Consider the following 19,352-nt stretch of genomic DNA (forward strand, 5'->3'; position numbering starts at 1 on the left):
GTCCCCCGTTGTTTTTCATGTCTCATGTTTTTCATTCATCCAGGGTTCTACTTTGTCGAAATCGAGGTACGCGGACCGCAGCGCCGCACTGGAGGACTGGACCGCAGGACACCAAAGAGTCGTCGGCGTCAGTCGACTATACAAGGCTGTGGTGCGCCAAGCGGGCGGGGCCAAGCCGCCGTGTGCAGACGGGCGGTGCAGTCTCCCATCCCGGGAACGCTCAGCCTGATCAGCGGAGGGACTCCACTGATTAGGCTGATCCCCAAAACAGGAAGTTATAATTGTGTGTGTGTGTGTGTGTCCACGCAGGAGGAATCGCCGCTCAGGCGAGTCGGCCTGACGGAAGCAGGGATCCATGGATCCACCTGGACTATTTGTATATATTGGACTGCGAGCCCTGAGTTTCCTTTTCGGCCCACGAGCCACCTTCATTTAAAGGACTTGTTAATATACACACCAGCTGGCGCTGTTTCGCCTCCGCCTGCATTCCTCATTCCCTGGCCCTGAGCCAGAACACACCTTCAGAGAGGCATAACCCTTCGCCTGTGGTGGAGCAACGCAGTCGTCCCAACTGTCACGCCTGCCTCGCGCTGGACCGTGTTTTGGATGTGTCGCCATTGCATCCCTGTTCCGGAAGACATTTCCCGACGCCCAGTGCCTCCTCAGGTATCCGCCCTCAGTCCGACGGCCACTTCAAAATGCCTCCACCGGGAACAGGCCGGCTGCGCCGCTCCAGATACCAGTGGATACAACCATAATACAAAAGGCCCGCTGTCGGGAAGCTGAGATAAAAATCACTGCATCTCCCCTGTTTGTCTCGCTCTCGTCTTCTCATGTTTCTCATAGCGCCTCCTCCCGGGCGTCTCCATGTGAAAACGGTATCACCGGTCTTCCACGCCGTCAGTCTGTCAGCGGCACCTGTGCATTTAATCCCCTGAACCGCTCCGCCAAAACACCGTCTACCAACTGCCTTAATTATCTGCCTATTAATTATCATTCCGGCTTGACTGCGGTAAAACCTCCACCGGGTCGAGCCGCATCTCCGCGAGGGCGGAAGTGAAACGTTATCAGATGAGTCGACGGCACTCGAGAACATTATGTATCTGACACCGCGCTTACTCCACTGCCTCGTCTCGTTCGGCGCGTCTGGCAACATTTATTTTTCCGAAAATTCTATTTATCGACCCTAAAAACTGTGTGTGAGTTTGTCACGGCCCCGGCCGTTCCACAGAGAGAAGGGCGGGGAGGAAATGAACAGGGCAGGGGGATTATTATTTTTTTTTTTTCCAGAGACCGGCCTTCGGAGTCTTTTCAGCTTTCCCCGAGAAGAAAGCAGGAGCGTGTGGCTATTAATAGCGCCTGCGTGCCGCCGGCGAGGTGATGTGGCTTTGGACGTAGTGTAGCGGCTCCTTTTGTGCCGACACAGGCGAGAACCGACGTCAGCCACCGTTTTTCATAAGCCTCTACGCCCCCACCCCCCCGACGATGACGCGTGCCGGAGACCCCCGGCGGTTTTTATAGACGCGCTCCAAGGCCCACGGGCGACTCGGAGCGCTAACGAAGGACAGTGTTCGCAAATGAATCATGACTAAGAGAACATGTTGATGGTGAAGTGCCGTGTTAGTCATAAACCTGTGGACCGGGCTGCGTGGGCAAGGAGGCACAAGGAGGAGAATGGATTTATCAATAAGCTTGCGCAGCTCTGGTTTGACGTCAGGGTTTTTTTAAGTCCGCGATGAGATGTCCACCGGTCGTACGACATGTCTCAGAAAAAAAAAAAGATTGCCGTGGGATTCAAAACATCACAAGTATTGTGCAAGGCTCCAGTTCCTCATTTGTCATGAAATTCCCTTTTAGAGGATGTGATTGAGCCGCCAGTCACCATGCAAATGTGAGAAAAACACATCTTTGTCTGTGATCCAGGCTACATGTCGTCCCCCTCCCACCAGCCGACTGCCGGCCAGATATTTCCATTGATTCCATTCAGATAAGCACCGACCTGTCACTAGGCTGTCAAGGACCAGCCGGCCATTCCAGGCGGCTGCATCCGTACAAACCATCTCGCTGTACTGTTGATGTTTCTGCGGTAATACGGTATAATAATTCTACATGTGTTTTTAGTTTTGGTATCGCTTGGCGGTCGTCCTAATATGTTTTCGAGCGCTTCCTCTCGTCGAAACCGCCGTCGAACCTCGGGCTTTTTAGTTTGAATCCTTGTTTTGTTTTTCATCTTTGTTTGCCCTCAATGCATTTCCTCGTGAGTTCCTATTCTCCGTTGACGGCCATTGTTGTGTTGGTGTTGGGATTCGGCGTGGCCCCATGTAATTTGGGAGCCCCTCAGGGCCGGGGCAGGAAGCCGCCTCCCCTTCCTGTTTAGTCTGATCTTTGATTGGGTCTCCAGGACTAGCGAGTACGCTGCGTTTCCCCCACAGCGCAGTCATCAGCACATCAATCAATTTCTTATATCGCCCGACACAGCTCGGCAGGGACGAGGGAAGGGGGTTGATAGCAGTCAAAACATAAGGGGACATTAAAAAAACACCGCTGTACAACTTCAAACACGTACAAATACAACCCCCCCCCCCCCCCCTTTTGGACAATTTGGCTTTCGAAACCAAAACGGGCCATAACAGACCCACGTACTGCATCATGCCCAAGTCATGGGAGTGTAGTGGTTCATTTGTCCAATTCCTCAAAATGAGTCAATGACACAAAAAACAAGAGGGCGTTGTAATATCTGAAGGATTTCACCAGAATATCGTGGCATTGCGTGGACGCAGAGACAAAAAAAATCCAAATGCAGGAATTCCCCCAGACGGAGCTGCCCCTCCCGCCTGTGCATGACTTTCTTCTTGACCTTAAACCCAAGCCCCGGTTCTATCTGTCTGGCTACCAGAAAAAAAAGAGGAAATTAGCTCATCAGTAGGCTGAGGTAAGCCCCTGTGCAAAGATAGCAGAGGGCGAGAAAAGTGCGGACCCTGTGACTCGCTCTCCTCCACGTGGTCACTGGAAGTCCATTCGGCACGCCATATAAGGGCATTTGCATCTGCACATCTGGGGGGTGTAGCCCCGTCCGTCCAGCTGATAGACCTATTGTTGTTTTTTTTTGACGCTGTCCCCGTGAGTCAGAGGGATGACGCTGGACGGGTCGGCTGGCCCGCGCCACACCAGACACTCGAAAATATAACAATAAAATAGAGCCCGCTGTTGGGAAGGTGAGATAATAAACTCCGCTTGCCGGAAAAAGAGAAGCGGATGTCTTATCGTCCCTCGCTCTTGGCGTGGTCGTCGGTATACTGTAGCGCCCCTTCCCGCGTTCGGTTAATGTTTTCTGTGAGATTTGCGGGAAAAGAGCTCTGAATCATTGTCAGGAGTTAAAGCGAAACAGGATAACTTGGCATGTTTTCAGCTCCTCGGGTCACTGGATGCGGCCACCCTTTGTTCGACTTCAGCTCCCAAACGTATGAACTACTTCCGTATTGTCAGAGTCCCTTTTCGGGCTTTCAGGGCTCCATCGGATCTTTTCCTTCGTTTTTGTATTCACGGAGCGTCTTGTTACCGTAGAAACTGTTTCTAATTCCGGATTCCTGTAATATACTGTATAAACATCCGTGCAGCAGTATTATTTCGCACCAAGGCACTTTCCAGTACAGGGACAATGCAAATGTAATATATACGTATATATACACTTAGCCAAGAATGAATAACCTATGACATTTAAAGACAAGGCCAAACAGAGGTCAACTCTGTTTACAGACAACGTTGACCTGCATATAGACCAGTAGCCATTACAAACAAACATTATCTTTTTGGTTGTATGTACAGTATTTACTAATCCCTTTGGTCGTGAGGCTTCTCTTCTATATATATATAAAAAAAATATATATCAGAACTGAAATATTTGGCTCTTTAGTTAAAAAAAAAAACGATGTAATGCAACTTGTAAAATAGGGCTGGTAGTCACTGATGATACACTTTAAAACGACAACACGAGGCTATTTATCAATCCTGCAACTTCCTCCCTCGGGTTTACCCAGCCAACAACCCCCAGCGTTTACAATCAGCAGGTCGTATATCATTCCGAAAAAAAAAAGAAAAAAAAAAAAAGCCTACTTTCCTGCACGTCCCAAAGTTAGAACAGTCAACAGAGGAAAATCCTCCTGATTCTCACGCGGAAAATATCCCGGAGCGACGCCGCACCTGAGACGCACGTGCGGAAGATAAGTGCACCTCAACCCCAAACACGCCGACCGAGCCCGCGCACGTGCAGCAGGTTCGGGAGCATCCTGAGGAAACCGTCTGGTACAGTAACCAGGCTTCAAAGCCCGAGAGAGAGAGGGCGTCGGGCGTGTAACGCGTGTAAAAACGCGGGTGGGACGATCAGATCTTTATTGCATAGATCTAACCACTCTGCGAAGCCGCTGTTTGATATTATTCTGCGACTTCACCAGAAACGGGAGAACCACACCTATTGTATACATGTACATTCAATGAACTTATCCTTTACTTATTTTTGTACTCACTTACTTTAGTGGAGCTGCCTTTTTCCCCGCATTGGGGTCAGAGGTCGTCAAATTATTTTTTTTTTTTTTGTTTTCATGCTCGCAAGTTGATGTAACAGTTGCAGACAATGATCAGCGAAGGGGGATGGGGGGGGGGACGCTTTTGTTTTTGTTGACGCGGCCGCTGTCGTCGTCGAACCGGAGCGGGACGCAACCGACTGGTTGCCGTGCATGCTTGTCATACCTGCGCCCTGGCCAAGATCGGCGGCGGAGCGGCTCTTCCCTCCGTCTCCGGGCGGCTCGCAAAGCCTCGTCCGAGCTTCCCCGTTTTTTTGGCTTGTTGTTGTTCCTCCTCCTGAACATACCGTTCCGCGTTCTGTGTTGTTGACCTGGTTGGTGCGTGGCTTAAAATAGACCGGGTTTGTCATCTGATTTGTTTGCGCAGATGATAAGCCGGATCGGCATTTTTGTTTAAAGCGCAAATGCGATCTGCGATTTTTTTTTTACGATTCCAGTTGGATTCCGTCAACTCAGGCGTTATCAATCGTCTCATTTGGGGGAGATCAGAATTTTATATATTTTATTTTTTATATATTATATATATATTTTATATTCTTTTGATCGGTTGACACGATTGGCTCCAAATGTAACAGTTTGATCAATTACGATGAATAATACATACATATATACAGTATATATGGGGGATGGTAGCTCAGGAGGTAGGGCTGGTGGTCTAGTAATCTAAAGGTTGCTGGTTGGATCCCAGGCTCCTCCTGCTAGCATGCTGTAGTGTCCTTGAGCAAGACACTTGACCCCTAATTGCTCCTGATGGCTGCGTCCGTCGGTGTTTGAACAATTGTAAGTGGCTTTGGATAAAAGCGTCTGCTAAAATGAAATGTAATATATAAGATAATGTGTAGTAAGATGTGTAGGATACACACTAAATGATATACTGTACATTGTGATAAGCCCTTGTATGCCACGATGCACGTTTTTTTTTTTTGGCATAAACTCCTCTTATTGGACAGTTGTTCTCTGTCTAAGAAGTACTTTTCCATTCAGCACAAAAAAAAACAACGCAATAAAAAAATGTCAACAACAGAGTCGCGTCCACAAGTGTGCCATGACACCGGCAGACAGCGATCTGCCGAGCCTTTGGCATGTCAGATTTAGATCTCATACTTTTGCCCTGGTCTCATGGCCGTCGTACGGTCAAGCCTTTTTTCCTGAACTCCTCTTTCCTCTCCTCTCAGTTCCCTTTCTGTAAACTTGTTATCGTAAAAAAAACCAACTCCTCTTATCAAGGTTTTGGGCCTGGTGTTGATGCAGCATACAGTATATCACGCTGTTACCGATGACTCCTTTTACACAAGGTGCGTGTGAAACTTGAGGGTAATGGCTGTCTTTTTATAGCCCGGCAGATCGTGCCACCGTTCCCTTTTTTGTGTCCGATGGCGGCGGAGATGAGCTCATCGCCGATTGTGGGCTGTTTCATGGTTTAAAAAAAGAAAACCATTTAAAACAGCTTCATCTAAAGCTCCCCGCGCGCCACCGTAAGTGTTTTCAGAGAGGTCGCCGGCACTTTTCACTCATGGCGGCTTCCGCCGTTTATATCGATCGGCTCTAACTGCAAAGCTCTCTGGGTCGTGTTGAAGACATCGGAGACCATCACGGAAGTCGTCACCATTGAAATGCAAGGGTTTGAGAATATCCCTCTACCTCAGTCAGGTTGGCGGAGTTAATGGATCCCAAATCTCTCAAATAAGCTTCGGGGTTGGTCGTGCGTGAGATCTAGGATTTACCTCTAAATCTCCTCTTTTCTTCGACCCACACTGCGTTGGAGGATGCTTCTTTTTGATAAATAGCATTTTTGCCCAGTAGGACTGGGCGATCGTGCAAAACTCCATTCGCCGATCGCTCGCGGGTGGCGATCGCCAACATGCGATTTTATTAGGGTGGGATAAACATTTTGTCATCAATGTCAATCCCCATCGATGGAGTCTGCTGCCGATAGACGATTTAATCGTTAATCTGCACAAGTCTATTGCCCGGACCATATGTTTGACTCTACCACTTATACCATACATCGACACAGAAATATCCGCAGAGCCTGTCTGCACTCAGGTGTCCTCAAATGCAGCCTGTGTACATTCATCCCAGACACCTCATCCTCTACACCCATGGGCTTTAGACGGTCCTAAAATCCCCCCCAAATATTTCAACGGAGCGGGTTGGGTGGGTTTGCGCCGAGGTTTGTCCATTATGTCACTGGTGCCCAAGAATAGTTTCAGTGTGCCCCTTTTAGGCTCTGGGGCGGGTGTGACGTGTTTAACTTTAACTGTTGTTGGGACCAGCCCAAATGAAACAGTGGTCCCACTGTTTTCCCATGAAAGACACACCCAGGCACACACACACACGCACACGCACACACACACACACACGCAGACAGACACAGACGCCCACACATGGAAGCGTTTAGGGTTTTCCTCTGCCACTGTTCAACATGCCCCCAAATAAATACATGAAAAAGATCTGAGGGAGGGTGGTTTGTGTGATGCAATGTGTCGTCAATGACACTGTGGCTTTCACATGTTTGTTTGGTGGGGTGCAGCAGACCCGCATCTTGATTTGATGTAAAAAAATAAAAAAAATAAAAAAAAGTTTAACATTCATATATATATATATATATATATATATATTTTTTTTTTTAATTTGTAGAAATAATGGATGATCAGAAAAAATACATATATTACAATGACACGAGCACGTTCCACTTTCTAGTGCCAAGAAGGACATGTACAAGGAAATCAAATAAATGTTTTTGAAATGTCTCCAATAAACAGCTTTTGAAACGACCAGTTATTATTTCAGAATTTTGGGAAGTAAAACAAAACAAAAAAAAAAAAAAATGGCGTTTGACATGACATCATAAATGTTTAGGATTAATCACTTCTGTAAATCCGCCTCCTATTGTTCCTGTTTTTCCCCTCATCTCTCAATGGGTATGACTGTGCTTACTTCTCAACACTGTCTCTCTATTTCTCTCTCTCTATCAATTAAATAATCTATAATAACAACAGAGCAGTGCGCCCTGAAAACAAATAATAAATACATTCATTCATTTATCGTTTTTGACCAACGATGGGACCATAACCTATAATTAAAACACAAAAAAAAGGACTAGCCTCAAATCGAAAAAACGTAAACATTGCAAACATGTATAATAAATGATATGATACGACTTAATAAATATGAATGAATAAATGAAGGTAAAAAAAAAAATATATAAATAAAAACGTCAAATTGGAACCGCCCCCCCCCCTCGCGTCTTCAGACGCAGATGCGCGTCCACGAGAGAGCCGACTGCGCGCCCCCGCTGCTGAAAAGCGCCGCTCCGGCCGCTTCGACTCATTTCAAGTTCAGTCCGCGCGTCTCGCCCCGTCTCCTGCCCACTCCGCCACCTGTTCCCGGGCGCGATCGCGACGTTTCTTTCTTTCTTTCTTTTGGGTTTCCCCCCCCCCCCCCGCTGTTTTCTAACTCGTAGCCGTGGATAGGCGAGGTCCGCCGCACACCGGCTGCTTCGTCGACCGTCGATGGGTTATTGATCGGCCGATCAGCGTTGCGGGTTTCCACCTTCCACCTGTTTGGAGACCGGGACGCCGGGCTCTGCGTTTCGTTTGCAGCCACCACCCACCCCCCCAAAAAAAAAACCAACAACAACAAAAAAAAAAACGACAACAACCACGCGTCGTTTGCATGAAACTGTGGCCAGGTAAGACGAGCTCCGTTTTAACACGCTGCATTGGGACTAAATTTAAAGTAGTAATCCGTAAGAAAAAAAAATCAAAAAAAAAAAATCCCATAATTGCTGTACCCCAAGTTTATTTAGCTTGCACTTTACAAGAAACATGCCATTCAGTGTGTTGACATGGTGTATGTGCTCCTCAATATGTTTCCGTCGTCGGTGGCGGGGTCCGCCACAGTGATGTTGATTCTAATTGATCAGAAGAAGGACAACTTTGGAGAAAAGAAAGTGAGCGTTCTAGAGGGAAGATGAGGCCAAAAGTTGCACTTTCTAATGGAATTCTGGAACCTGCAGACGGTTTTTAGGGATTTACCACTTACACACAATTTGCATGATGGCTGTTTTTCATTCTCAATTTTGGAAAAAGGTCTAAAACCATTTTTTTTTTTTTTTTTTGTGTGTCCTTCCTGTAGACATTGCGCATTTCTCTCAAATGCTGTGTATTTTTAACACTATGACGTCTGAATTAAAAATGTTGGGGGTTAGACGTACACAGTGGGGTTCAAGCAGGAAGCTCGGCGTTTGATCCCTGAGATGTGTTTACATGGCGTGCGGCCTGCAGATGCACCGCAGGTGGATGTTCTGAACCACCTGTGTGTGTGTGTGTGTGTGTGTGTGTGTGTGTGTGTGTGTGTGTGTGTTGTTGCCTTTTGGGTTTCTGCGTATGAGTGAGTTTGAATGTAAATGGCTCGGACCTGCGCACGCATCCTCCTGTATTCCACACACTCCAGGTCAGGCCGCCTCTCCCTTCGTTGAAGAACTTGCTCGCCAAAGCATTGCCATTGTTTTTGGTCAAAATATTTTGTGCTGCTGCTGCTGCGGCGGTGGTGGTGTGGGTGGCGGCGGACGGCGACGAAAAGATGTTTCCTGTCCAGGGGGCTCGACTAACAATGGCCCCACGCCGCGGAACAGTCGGCGGTAGACTCTCCTCCGAGTCACTTCTGAGGCCGTAGGATGTTGAAAAGAATGGCCGAGAAAGGGAAGAGAAAGGAGGAGGGGTAAAAATAAAAAGTGCAAAACAATGGCCGTGCGCAGCGGGGGGTGCGCTGGGGTGTTCTGAGGGGTCGGGGGACAATGGTGTGTGTGTGTGTGTGTGTGTGTGTGTGTGTGTGTGTGTGTGTGTGTGTGTGTGTGTGTGTGTGTGTGTGTGTGTGTGTGTGTGTGTGTGTGTGTGTGTGTGTGTGTGTGTGTGTGTGTGTGCGCGCATTCCTCCAGGTGCTTTGTTCCCTCTCGAGACAGGGATCAACAGTCAGGCAGAGCTGTGGATCCTTAAGGAGCGCTCTCTGTCAATGAATGTTCTCGGTGAACGCATCGCTTCTGTCACGGACCCTGGTCGGCTTTCGTCGGTCTTTTGTTCTCTTTTCCGCGCTCGGGAGCTACGTGGGTTATTCGTGTGATTTATTTATTTTTTTTTATCGACTTTATGGATAATGGTGTGCTAATTATGCGTCTTAATGGTTTCATGTTTCAGATCAGAGCAGTGGATGCTACTACGCCCACTTTTCAGAAGAAAGGCCCATGTGCGGGCGCCAGCCTGAGGTGGACAGACCTACCACTCTTGGCTCCGCTGCCACCCCCACCAAGCGCCGAGTCCCCGCGTGCGGGCTGCAGCGCGCCATGTCCCTCAGCACCTTCCACCTCATGCAGACCCTGAAGAACTCGCCCGCCGCGCTGCGCCGCCGCTTCCGCCGCGACCGCACCGAGTCGCTGTCCCACGGCGACCCGCTCTTCAAGGTCCACTACCTGGGCACGGAGAAGATCTTCTCCCTGGACCGGGAGCAGGCCCAGGACGCCATCACCCGCCTGCTGGAGGGCGCCGCCACCGGCAAGAAGCTCGGCAAAGACCACGCCCTGGTGGTCCGCCCCCGCTACGTGGAGGTGAAGGAGCTCAGCACGGGCCGGCAGCTCACAAAGACCTACCTGCAGGACATCGCCTACTGCGCCGCCGACGCCAGCCGGCCCAACATCTTCCTGTACATCTGCAAGCACCAGGGCCAGCAGCTGCAGTGCCGCGTGTTCTGGTGCAGCCGGGCGGAGAGGGCGCGGGACATGACCGCCTGCCTGGCGCACTCCTTCCAGCGGGCGCTGAGTGACTGGCAGCAGGAGGGCTCGGCCAGGCTGGCCCCGGGGGAGGCCAAGGGGAGCGGGAACGGGGGAGAGGAAACGCCCCGGACGCCCAGCACCCCAAAGAGCTACACCCTACCGGCCAGTCTGGGCAAAGGTGAGACACGTGGATGGGTGGATGGGGGGGGTTTCAGGTTCTAAAGCCCCTCTCCAGGTTTGAAAGAAGTTGGTTTTTAAAGCTTTCGTGGGGTTTGGGACCCGCTCTCTCTCATAAGAGCAATAGAAACCACTTACTAACCATCAGCGGCGCGAGGTGCCTCCCTTAGGCTCCCTGGGTGTGATCTCTCTCTCCGTTGTTTGCCAAATTAGCATTCCAAAGCCACCAATGACTCATCTTTGCACTTTTACTTTACTGAGTGATTTGTTTAAAACCGGTCCAGTTGAGCTGTCTGACTTTTTTTTTTTTTTTTTTCCATTTGGTTCTCTCCTCAGCTCACTGGAAGAAGAGGGGCTCGGTGTCTCGCAGCCCGTTGAGGGCGATCACCCGGAGAGGATCCACCTCCGACGCCTGGAATTGAGGAGTCCCCTCCCCGGAAAAACTGTTTCTTAAAATCCACGGGGCCGCGGTCGCCTGATGAGGAACTCCCATGAACACGCACGCACGCACGCACGCACACACACACACACACACACACACACCCTGCGGGGGAAGGATTTTACAAAAAGGCTGAAGCTGGGACGGACGACGTAAAAACAGGGACATTTTACGGCCGCGGGATGGGATGTGTTTGGATGCAAGGTGAGCGTGGTTTGGCAACCTCTTGCCAAACGACGAAGAAGGGGCCACGTCGCCTCCGCGGTTGGAGTGATTTGTCGAGTCTCAGAGAGACCAATAACTGGCAAAATGAACTGAGATGCCGACAAAGAACCACGACCGCTGGCTGCAGAAACTGATCCCTGTAGACCGGTGGTGCTGGTTCGCAAACACTGTTTCAGTTCCTCTGACGGGTCAGTTTTAAAATTATTATTTTTTTATTACTATTGTTAATTTATATATATTTTAACCCTGTGGCGTTAGCAAACGACTTTTCACCCCTTGAGTACTTCATTTCAGTTTTATTTTATTTTTTTACTTTTTTTTTTGGATCTAAAAGCTGTGTTAGTGAGGTCAGCCAAACGCAACCAGGCGTGTTTTTTTTTTTTTGTTTTTTTTTGGCATGGGTCACAAAAGTGCCTTTGAGAGAAAACTGCGCCATTCAGTACGAGGTCACATATCAAAATCACTGTTATTCCCCGAAAGTCACCTGTACGACCGCTAAGAGTTTGGACTGCACGGATGATAATAATAATTATAATGATAATAGAGTAGAACGCCAGATTGGTCACCGTTTCCTTAATTTTCAGAGCACTTCCAAAATCACTTTTTTAAATTACATTTTTATTTATTTTTCTCCTTCCACACAAACCCGTCACGGTTCCCGTATTCCCATTCACAATTATTCAAATTTGCGGAGTTGGTTTGAGCTTAAAATTTGGAGTTCTGTCCTTCGTCACCGTGTGCTGTCAATACCCTTTAGCGTTGGCTCGTGCAGCAGGTCTGGCAACCTGTCGCCCTGACAGTCGCTACAAACTTTATTTTAAAAAAAACGAAAAAATAGATTTGTACGTCACCACAAACTTCAATCCAGCAAAGGGGCGTGGAGCCGACTGGGGTAAATAAATGATTTGCATTTTATGTGGAAAGTCACTCCAAAGGCCAAATGTTCCCACGGTGGGTGGGTGGGTGGGTGGACGGGGTCTCATTGGCTGGAAGGTCAGGCCGTGCACCTGCATTGTGATGGGGGGGGATTTGAGATCCGGAATCTTTTGGAATGCGCCCCCCCCCCCCCCCCCCACCGCTAGCTGCTGCTTATTTCCATCCATTCCATCATCCATTGTTGTCTCTTCAAGGTCAACCCCCCCCCCCCCCCCCCCCCAAAAAAAAGGTGCACCCCAAGTCCTGGGGTCCGCTGTTAAAGGTTTCAGGCATTCATATCTCATTGGGGGGGAAAATGGGCGTCCTAGGTTTACAAACGATACGAAAGGGAGATTTAAAGAAACCCTTCCATTCCCCCTCTTTTCTTGGCTGACAGATTAGAGCCCCAAGGTGGAGCTGACGGAGAAAGGCCCTCGGGGCACCCCACCGACATCTGACCCTCTTTTAGATTTTTTTTTTTTTTTTTTAACTGTGTACTCACGATTTTTTATTTTTTTTTTTTAATCTCGTACCGCCAGCGTGTCTCAAAGACGCTTGGAAGGGCCAGTTTTGAGTTCACATTTTAACGTTGACGTACTGTTTTACATGTTTTTAATGTACATATTGAAATGTGTATTTTATGAAATAATAAAACTTTTTATACATGATCTTTTTGCCAGTGTTTAAATGCATTAGGCCCGAACTCTTACTTGTCTATTTATTATTTAATGATATATCTGTATAAATTATTCTATGAATAGTGTACATGTTTTATTTATTTATTTATATATATATATATATATATATATATATATATATATATATATATATATATATATATAAAAATAAATTTTTATTTATCTATGTAGTTCAAGTTCAAGAGATTATTTGTCACGTACATACACATACGGTCGTACATATATGCAGTGAAATGTCATGACACCCGGTGGTTACAACCCCCCCCTAAAAAAAACAAACAAAAACATTTTTGCTGGCTTTGCGCAACACTGATAAACAGTAGATGAGATGGATCGACTCCATGCCAGTAAAATCTATTTCAAAACCAGAAGACTTTTTTTTTTAATTTATTTTTTTATTAAGTTTTATTTTTATTTAGCAAAAACAGAATTCCTGTGCATGTGAGTGAGGAGCTTTCAGAGCCACGGGTCACGACCTACACAGAGGTCCTGGGATTTTTAATCCTTCAAGTCATGTGGCTCCATTCCCAGGGTGCTACTATTATTATGATTATTATTATTATTATTAAAAATTATAGCAAACATTTAGAGTTTAGCGATTTGGTACATCCCTATGAAAGATGACAATACATTTTTACACTACCAAAATGATATTGCGGTGCCAAAGTGAACAAAAGTCCACCGACGGACATGACCGCCAAAGCTAGACCGGAGAGGAGTGATGCATTGTGGGATTGGCGTCCACTCCCGCGGCGCCGGCCTGGAGTTTCTGCCACTCCAGCAGGGACTTGACGTGCAGACGCCTCAGAGGCTTCACCTCCTCCACCACTTTTGGGGAGATAAGAGAAGAGAAGATGACCCTCATTTAAAAGCGCTCGAGATGGCAACTGATGCGTGTGTGAAATAGTTCTCCAAATGACAACCGTGCTGATCAAATCTTGTTCTCTTAATCAATACGACTGGATCGCACGCACGCACGCGCACACACGCACACACGCACACACACACACACACACACACACACACACACACACACACACACACACACACACACAGAGGGGAAAATATATACACATATTTGAAAATAGCTCCATAGCGGCTCCTCCTGGCCATCATTATGTTTGCATTTTATAAGGTGTATCTTTAGGTCCAGTTCTTTCCCTCCGTGACGGCACAATTAGCTCGAAAGCAAATACCTTTGTCGTAGTGCAGCTCGTCCTGGTTCCCGTGGACCACGTACGTTTCCAGGAAGTTGAGGAGCGCGCCGCTCACCAGCAGCCGCTCGGGGAGGGGAAGGTTTTGAACGTAGCGCGTGTCCAGGGCGAAGGGGTTGAAGGGAGAGGGGACGGTGCACAGGCCGACCAGCTCGCTGACGACGTCCCAGACGCGAATTCCTTCGGGGTGGGGTGGTGGTGGTGGTGGTGGTGGTGGTGAGGGGGAGGGGGGGTGGTGTGGATTAACAGAAAGGAACAAACCCAGAACAGGAGAGAATAACACGATTGTTTTTCCTCGCTCTCGTGGGGAAAAAAAAAAAACCCTGAAAAAACCAAAAACAAAAATCATTTGCAGATGCACGGCAGCAATACGGTTTTTTTTTTTTGTGTTGTTTTTTTTTAATTTTTTTTTTACCTCGAGTGAACAGAGCTTTTGTGCTTTGTTTGATGTGTATAAAGAAATCAAGCCGATCCAACTCGACCATTCGCGCAGACATCTGTGTCGGATTTGAGTCCGTCGGAAAAATAGCGCGGCCGCGGAATCTTTCAACGGGGCCTCATTAAAACACCAAGCCTCCGGTTCAAATTCCGCACATTGTTTCCATACCTTGCGTCTGCCAGTCTGTGATGGACTTGAGCTTCATGGGCGTGTCCCGCACCAAGGAGTCCACGCCGCCGATCGTGACCAGGCGCTCGTGGTTGGAGCGGATCCAGGCGTAGGGACGGCCGTATTTGGCGTAGCCGGCCAGCAAAAATAAAGTGCAGTTCACCTCCTAGGTGGAGCGGGGAAAGGTCAGACATTGGAAACAGTGACAACGGGTCGCTCATAAAAAAACCCCCAAAGTTTTGTTCCCTTTTCCGGAATGAAAATCAAAGACGGCCAGGCAACCTAAAATGGCAATCCATGAGATCGTCCGTGTCGGGTGGATTATATCAGAATTCCCAGACTTACTCCCATCCTCCCTCTAAGAGGGTCACTTTCATATCTCGGAAGTTTGCCGACATCTGATGGCGTGATTTGAGCGACTTTCTTGGTCACCTGAGCTCGTGGCGAACCCCGCCGCCAACATTTGAAACGGCATATAGAGAGGCACATGCGTAAGGCAGATACACCGATGGGCTGTTTCCTACAAAGTGCCAGCTAAATGAAGTGTCACATCTGGGATTTCTTTCGACAAAATGATCGTACGGATTGCCACTTCAATTTTGCAGTGTTGGGTTCGGCGTCGAAGAACTCACGGGGACGGCCATCTCTCCGTCACTGGGAGACGCTGGGAGGAGATGTTCCTCACCACCGGGCTCCCTAGACGGAGGGAGTGAGAGAGGGAGGGAGAGAGGGGGAAGGAGAGAGAGAGAGAGAGAGAGAGAGAGAGAGAGAGCGAGCAGTCACCCAGGATGTATGTGCACAGTGCGTGCGTGCATGGGTGCTGTGGTCTGCCGCCCTGTTTGTTTTCCCGCTCTGTGTGTTTGTCTGATGCCTGAGCTCCAGGCGCCTCCACGTTGTCCTACTGCAAGCCTAATAACAACCATCGTAACCAAACTGTTTGACCGGGACGCCATTGATCATTTACTCAGATCCGCCGGGGTTACAGTCACCGAAGAGTGTGAGACATATTCAATGTACTCGGACCATGGAGACGGTACAGTAAGTGATTTGCTCAAGGGCCCGTGGGTGAAATTTGACAGGAAAGACTAAACCTCGTCCATGCTTTTTCCATGCCTCCTTTTCCAAGTGATAAAACTAGGGTTATATCCCCAATTTATGAAGTGATAGAACTAGAGTTATATCCTCTAATTATAAAGTGATAGAACTAGGGCTCCCAAGGGTCTCTCTCTCTCTCTCTCTCTCTCTCGACTCCGTCTCGCCCGCAGTTAAACACGTTATAACTGACAATTAACAATACTCCAACGCATCCAGGGCCATTACAATATAATTTTATATATTACTATATCAGAATCACAATATATTCAATATTATGATATCTTAATGCCATAAAGTCACAACAATTTTTAGGATTCCCTGGTCTTTTATGAAATATATCTATTTGAAGGTAAGCAATGTCACTTTTATAGAATTGGCTTGTTTTCATTTATTCAGGAAAATGAACGTCTGCATGAAACAAATGTTAAGAACTGTATTAGACTGCATCGTATCACACCCAATCATTCCGTTCTACACAATACTAGAGCATTGTATACTATACTATACTATACTATACTATACTATACTATACTATACTATACTACACTATACTATACCATTCTATAGTATACTATACTACACTATACTTTACATTCTATACTATACCATACAATACTATAGTATACCATTTGATACTATACCATACTATACTACACTATAATATTCCATACAATACTATACAATACTATACTATACCATTCTATACTATACTATACAAAACTATACTATACTATAGTATAGAATGTTATAATACAGTATAGTATAGTATAGTATCATATAGTAGAGTATAGAATGGTATACCATTCTTTGCTATAATGTACTATACTAGACTATACTATACGATAACCTTCTACGCTATACTATAAAATTCTATATTATGCCATTCTATACAATATACCATTCTGTACTATACTATACAATTCAATACTATACAATTCTGTACTATACCATTCTATACTATATTATACTATACAATTCTATACTATAATATACTATTCTATACTATTCCATTCTAACTAACTATACTATACCATTCTATTATATACTGTACTATATTATGCCATTCTATACTATACAATACTATACTACAATATAATATACCATTCTGTACTATACTATACAATTCTGTACTATACCATTCTATATTATATTATACGATACTATTCTATGCTATACCATTCTATAACTTTCAATACTATACTAAACCATTCTATACTTTTCTACGCTATTCTATCCCATTCTATATCATACTATACCATTCTATACAACACCACACTATACAATATTATACAATACTATACCATTTTATACTATACCGTCCTATACTATTCCATATTATACTATACCCTTCTATACTATACTGTACAATTCTATATTATACCATTCTATGCTATATTATACTATACCATTCTATACTATACTATCCTATATGATACTATTCTATACTATACCATTCTATACTATATAATACTATACCATACTATCCTATATGATACTATTCTATACTATACCATTCTACTATATGATATGCTATGCTATACCACACTATACTATATTATACAATTTTATACTATTCAATTCTATGTCATACTATGCTATATATGCGATGTTACGCTGCAATATCTTTCGGCTTTTGAGCTGGTCTCACCACCACAATGCACAATAGGGACGTTATGACTCACCCGCAGACCTGTGGCGGGGGACAGGGCTTGGTGTGCGGGTGATGGTGGGGGCCGCGCGGGGGCGGCCTCTCCCCCGGAATGGGAGAACTGGTCTGACTGACGACGCTGAGGGAGCTGCTGCCGCTCGGGGAGACGTCGCTGCTGTTGCAGCTGCTGGAGGACGAGTAGGAGGAGGCCCGCGACACCGCAAAGCCCGGGGAGCGCCAGCCCTGCCGCAGGAGGGAGGAGAAAGGGAGTTTAATCCCATTAGAAACCAGGGTCCTTATTAGTTTGTTTGTGTTGACAATGGAGTTCTTATTTCAAGTCCGGTAGCCAAGGTTTCATTGGAGGCCTACGTAAACTTGATTGTTGCAATAAAAGATGAAAACACAGAGACAAAATGAATCAAATGAGCTCCCGGTTCCAAAGCGGCGTGTGTTCCTCCCTATTCCAAGCTACTGACCAGATCCTCATTGATGACTGTGAGCAGCAGCTCCTCTTTTCCTCTGAGCCAAGGCTGGAAGTACTTAAAGCCCTTCAAAGAGAGGGGGAAAAAAAACAAACAACAACACGGAAGCAATGTTTGCGATTGATTTTGCGTGTGCACTCTTTGGTCTGCATGAAGAAAGGCAGCGTCAGGTGGTGGGGGTTTTGCCGAGTTGAAGGGCCCACCTGCAACGATCCCAGCAGGGCCAGGTCGTTCAAGAACTGCTGCAGCCTCCTCTTCTGTTCCCTTTCTCGCTTCTGTTGGCGCGCGAAACACATTGTGTAATTGAATATAAGGAAATACAATTGATTTATACCAGAAGCAATGACCAAAAAAAAACAAACCCCCCATCTAAATAGACATCGCATAATTTCCTCGGCACCTCAGAGCAGCGTTTCTCAAATGGGGGTAAAGAAAAAAAAGGATCTTAAGAGTGGGTACACTTGGCAGGGCCACCCCCACCCGTCTAGTATCCTAGCAACAGCATCCTCCACCCAGCACCCTTGAAGCATGATGATAACACATCCCCCAGGACCACCCAACAATAGGCCAATACGATTGTACATACAAACCAAATGAAAACCATAAGAAAAATATTTAAATAAAACTATCATAAAAATGACCCCACCCAAAAATAAAGACCAACCGGGAATAAATATATAACATATACCTATATGCATATAATAAAGAAATAAAAAAGACCCATTCGCGGATATTTCAACGTGTAAATATTCTATTTTGGTTCGGGTTCTATTTTTTTTCCTCCCCATCGAATCACATTTTCGTCTGCTATTGCCTTTCATTGCGAGGAGAACGCCGCGTACTTACGCCGCTCATTTCGACGCAAATCTGCCGCCGGGCACCGTCGCTCACTTCATCGCGGGCGCGGCATCCACGTCGGCGGCTGATCGTCCCGTTTGTCCCACGGAATTCATCCCCGCGACCCCGATCGGCGTTTCCAGCCTCGAACCCTCCACGGGCGAACGCTATTCTGCCGCGTCACAGTGATCAGATCCACGTTGTTCGTTGCAGTTTATTGTAAAGGACATATAATTTATTATCATGTGTTGAAAATGTGAGGATTTGCTCCCTTAAGCGATTTTAAATATGGTGTTACCAGACTACGGTCATGTAGTTACAGTACCTGGTTCATATTAAAGTGGTAATGCGTCGGATTATTGAGTTAGAAATGAACGCATTTGGTTCCTTTTGAGCTGGCCATTTAGAATGAACAGCAATTCAATGCCAACGCGTTATGCATGTGCTTCCTCTATGTGCTGTTTTCCTTATTGGCGGCGGGGTCCCCCTTTCCCGGGTAAAAATGGAAGGATTGGAGGCGTGCAAAAAAGTGAAAGTTGTGTGAATTTGATTAATTGTGGTCAGTAAACTGTTTATATATGGGTGAATATTCACCAAAATGAGCGGCTCCCTCTAATGAGAAAAATTAAATCAAGAAAACAAAAATCCAACACAAATCAGAAGAC

The 19,352-nt window shown here is 46.5% G+C and overlaps 2 protein-coding genes across 2 annotated transcripts; one reads left to right on the top strand and one right to left on the bottom strand.

The window, feature by feature from the left end:
• The first annotated feature begins 8,067 nt into the window (after positions 1-8,067).
• Positions 8,068-12,774, top strand: LOC307246818 (protein FAM43B). Its single transcript, XM_080022843.1, has 3 exons — positions 8,068-8,274; positions 9,779-10,528; positions 10,864-12,774. Exons 1-3 carry the CDS (start codon positions 8,259-8,261, stop codon positions 10,947-10,949), a joined length of 852 nt encoding a protein of 283 aa, XP_079878969.1. The 5' UTR covers positions 8,068-8,258; the 3' UTR covers positions 10,950-12,774.
• Positions 12,775-14,599: 1,825 nt separating this feature from the next.
• Positions 14,600-18,801, bottom strand: LOC307247089 (uncharacterized protein; the record flags this gene model as incomplete). The annotated part of the gene is made up of 6 exons (XM_080023154.1): positions 18,697-18,801; positions 18,054-18,125; positions 17,845-17,916; positions 17,403-17,611; positions 15,258-15,321; positions 14,600-14,791 (listed from the first exon to the last, which is right to left on the bottom strand). Exons 1-6 carry the CDS (start codon positions 18,703-18,705, stop codon positions 14,600-14,602), a joined length of 618 nt encoding a protein of 205 aa, XP_079879280.1. The 5' UTR covers positions 18,706-18,801.
• Positions 18,802-19,352: the final 551 nt, after the last annotated feature.

This window comes from Zeus faber, assembly GCF_960531495.2.
Source record: "Zeus faber genome assembly, chromosome: 22".
Taxonomy (NCBI): domain Eukaryota; kingdom Metazoa; phylum Chordata; class Actinopteri; order Zeiformes; family Zeidae; genus Zeus; species Zeus faber.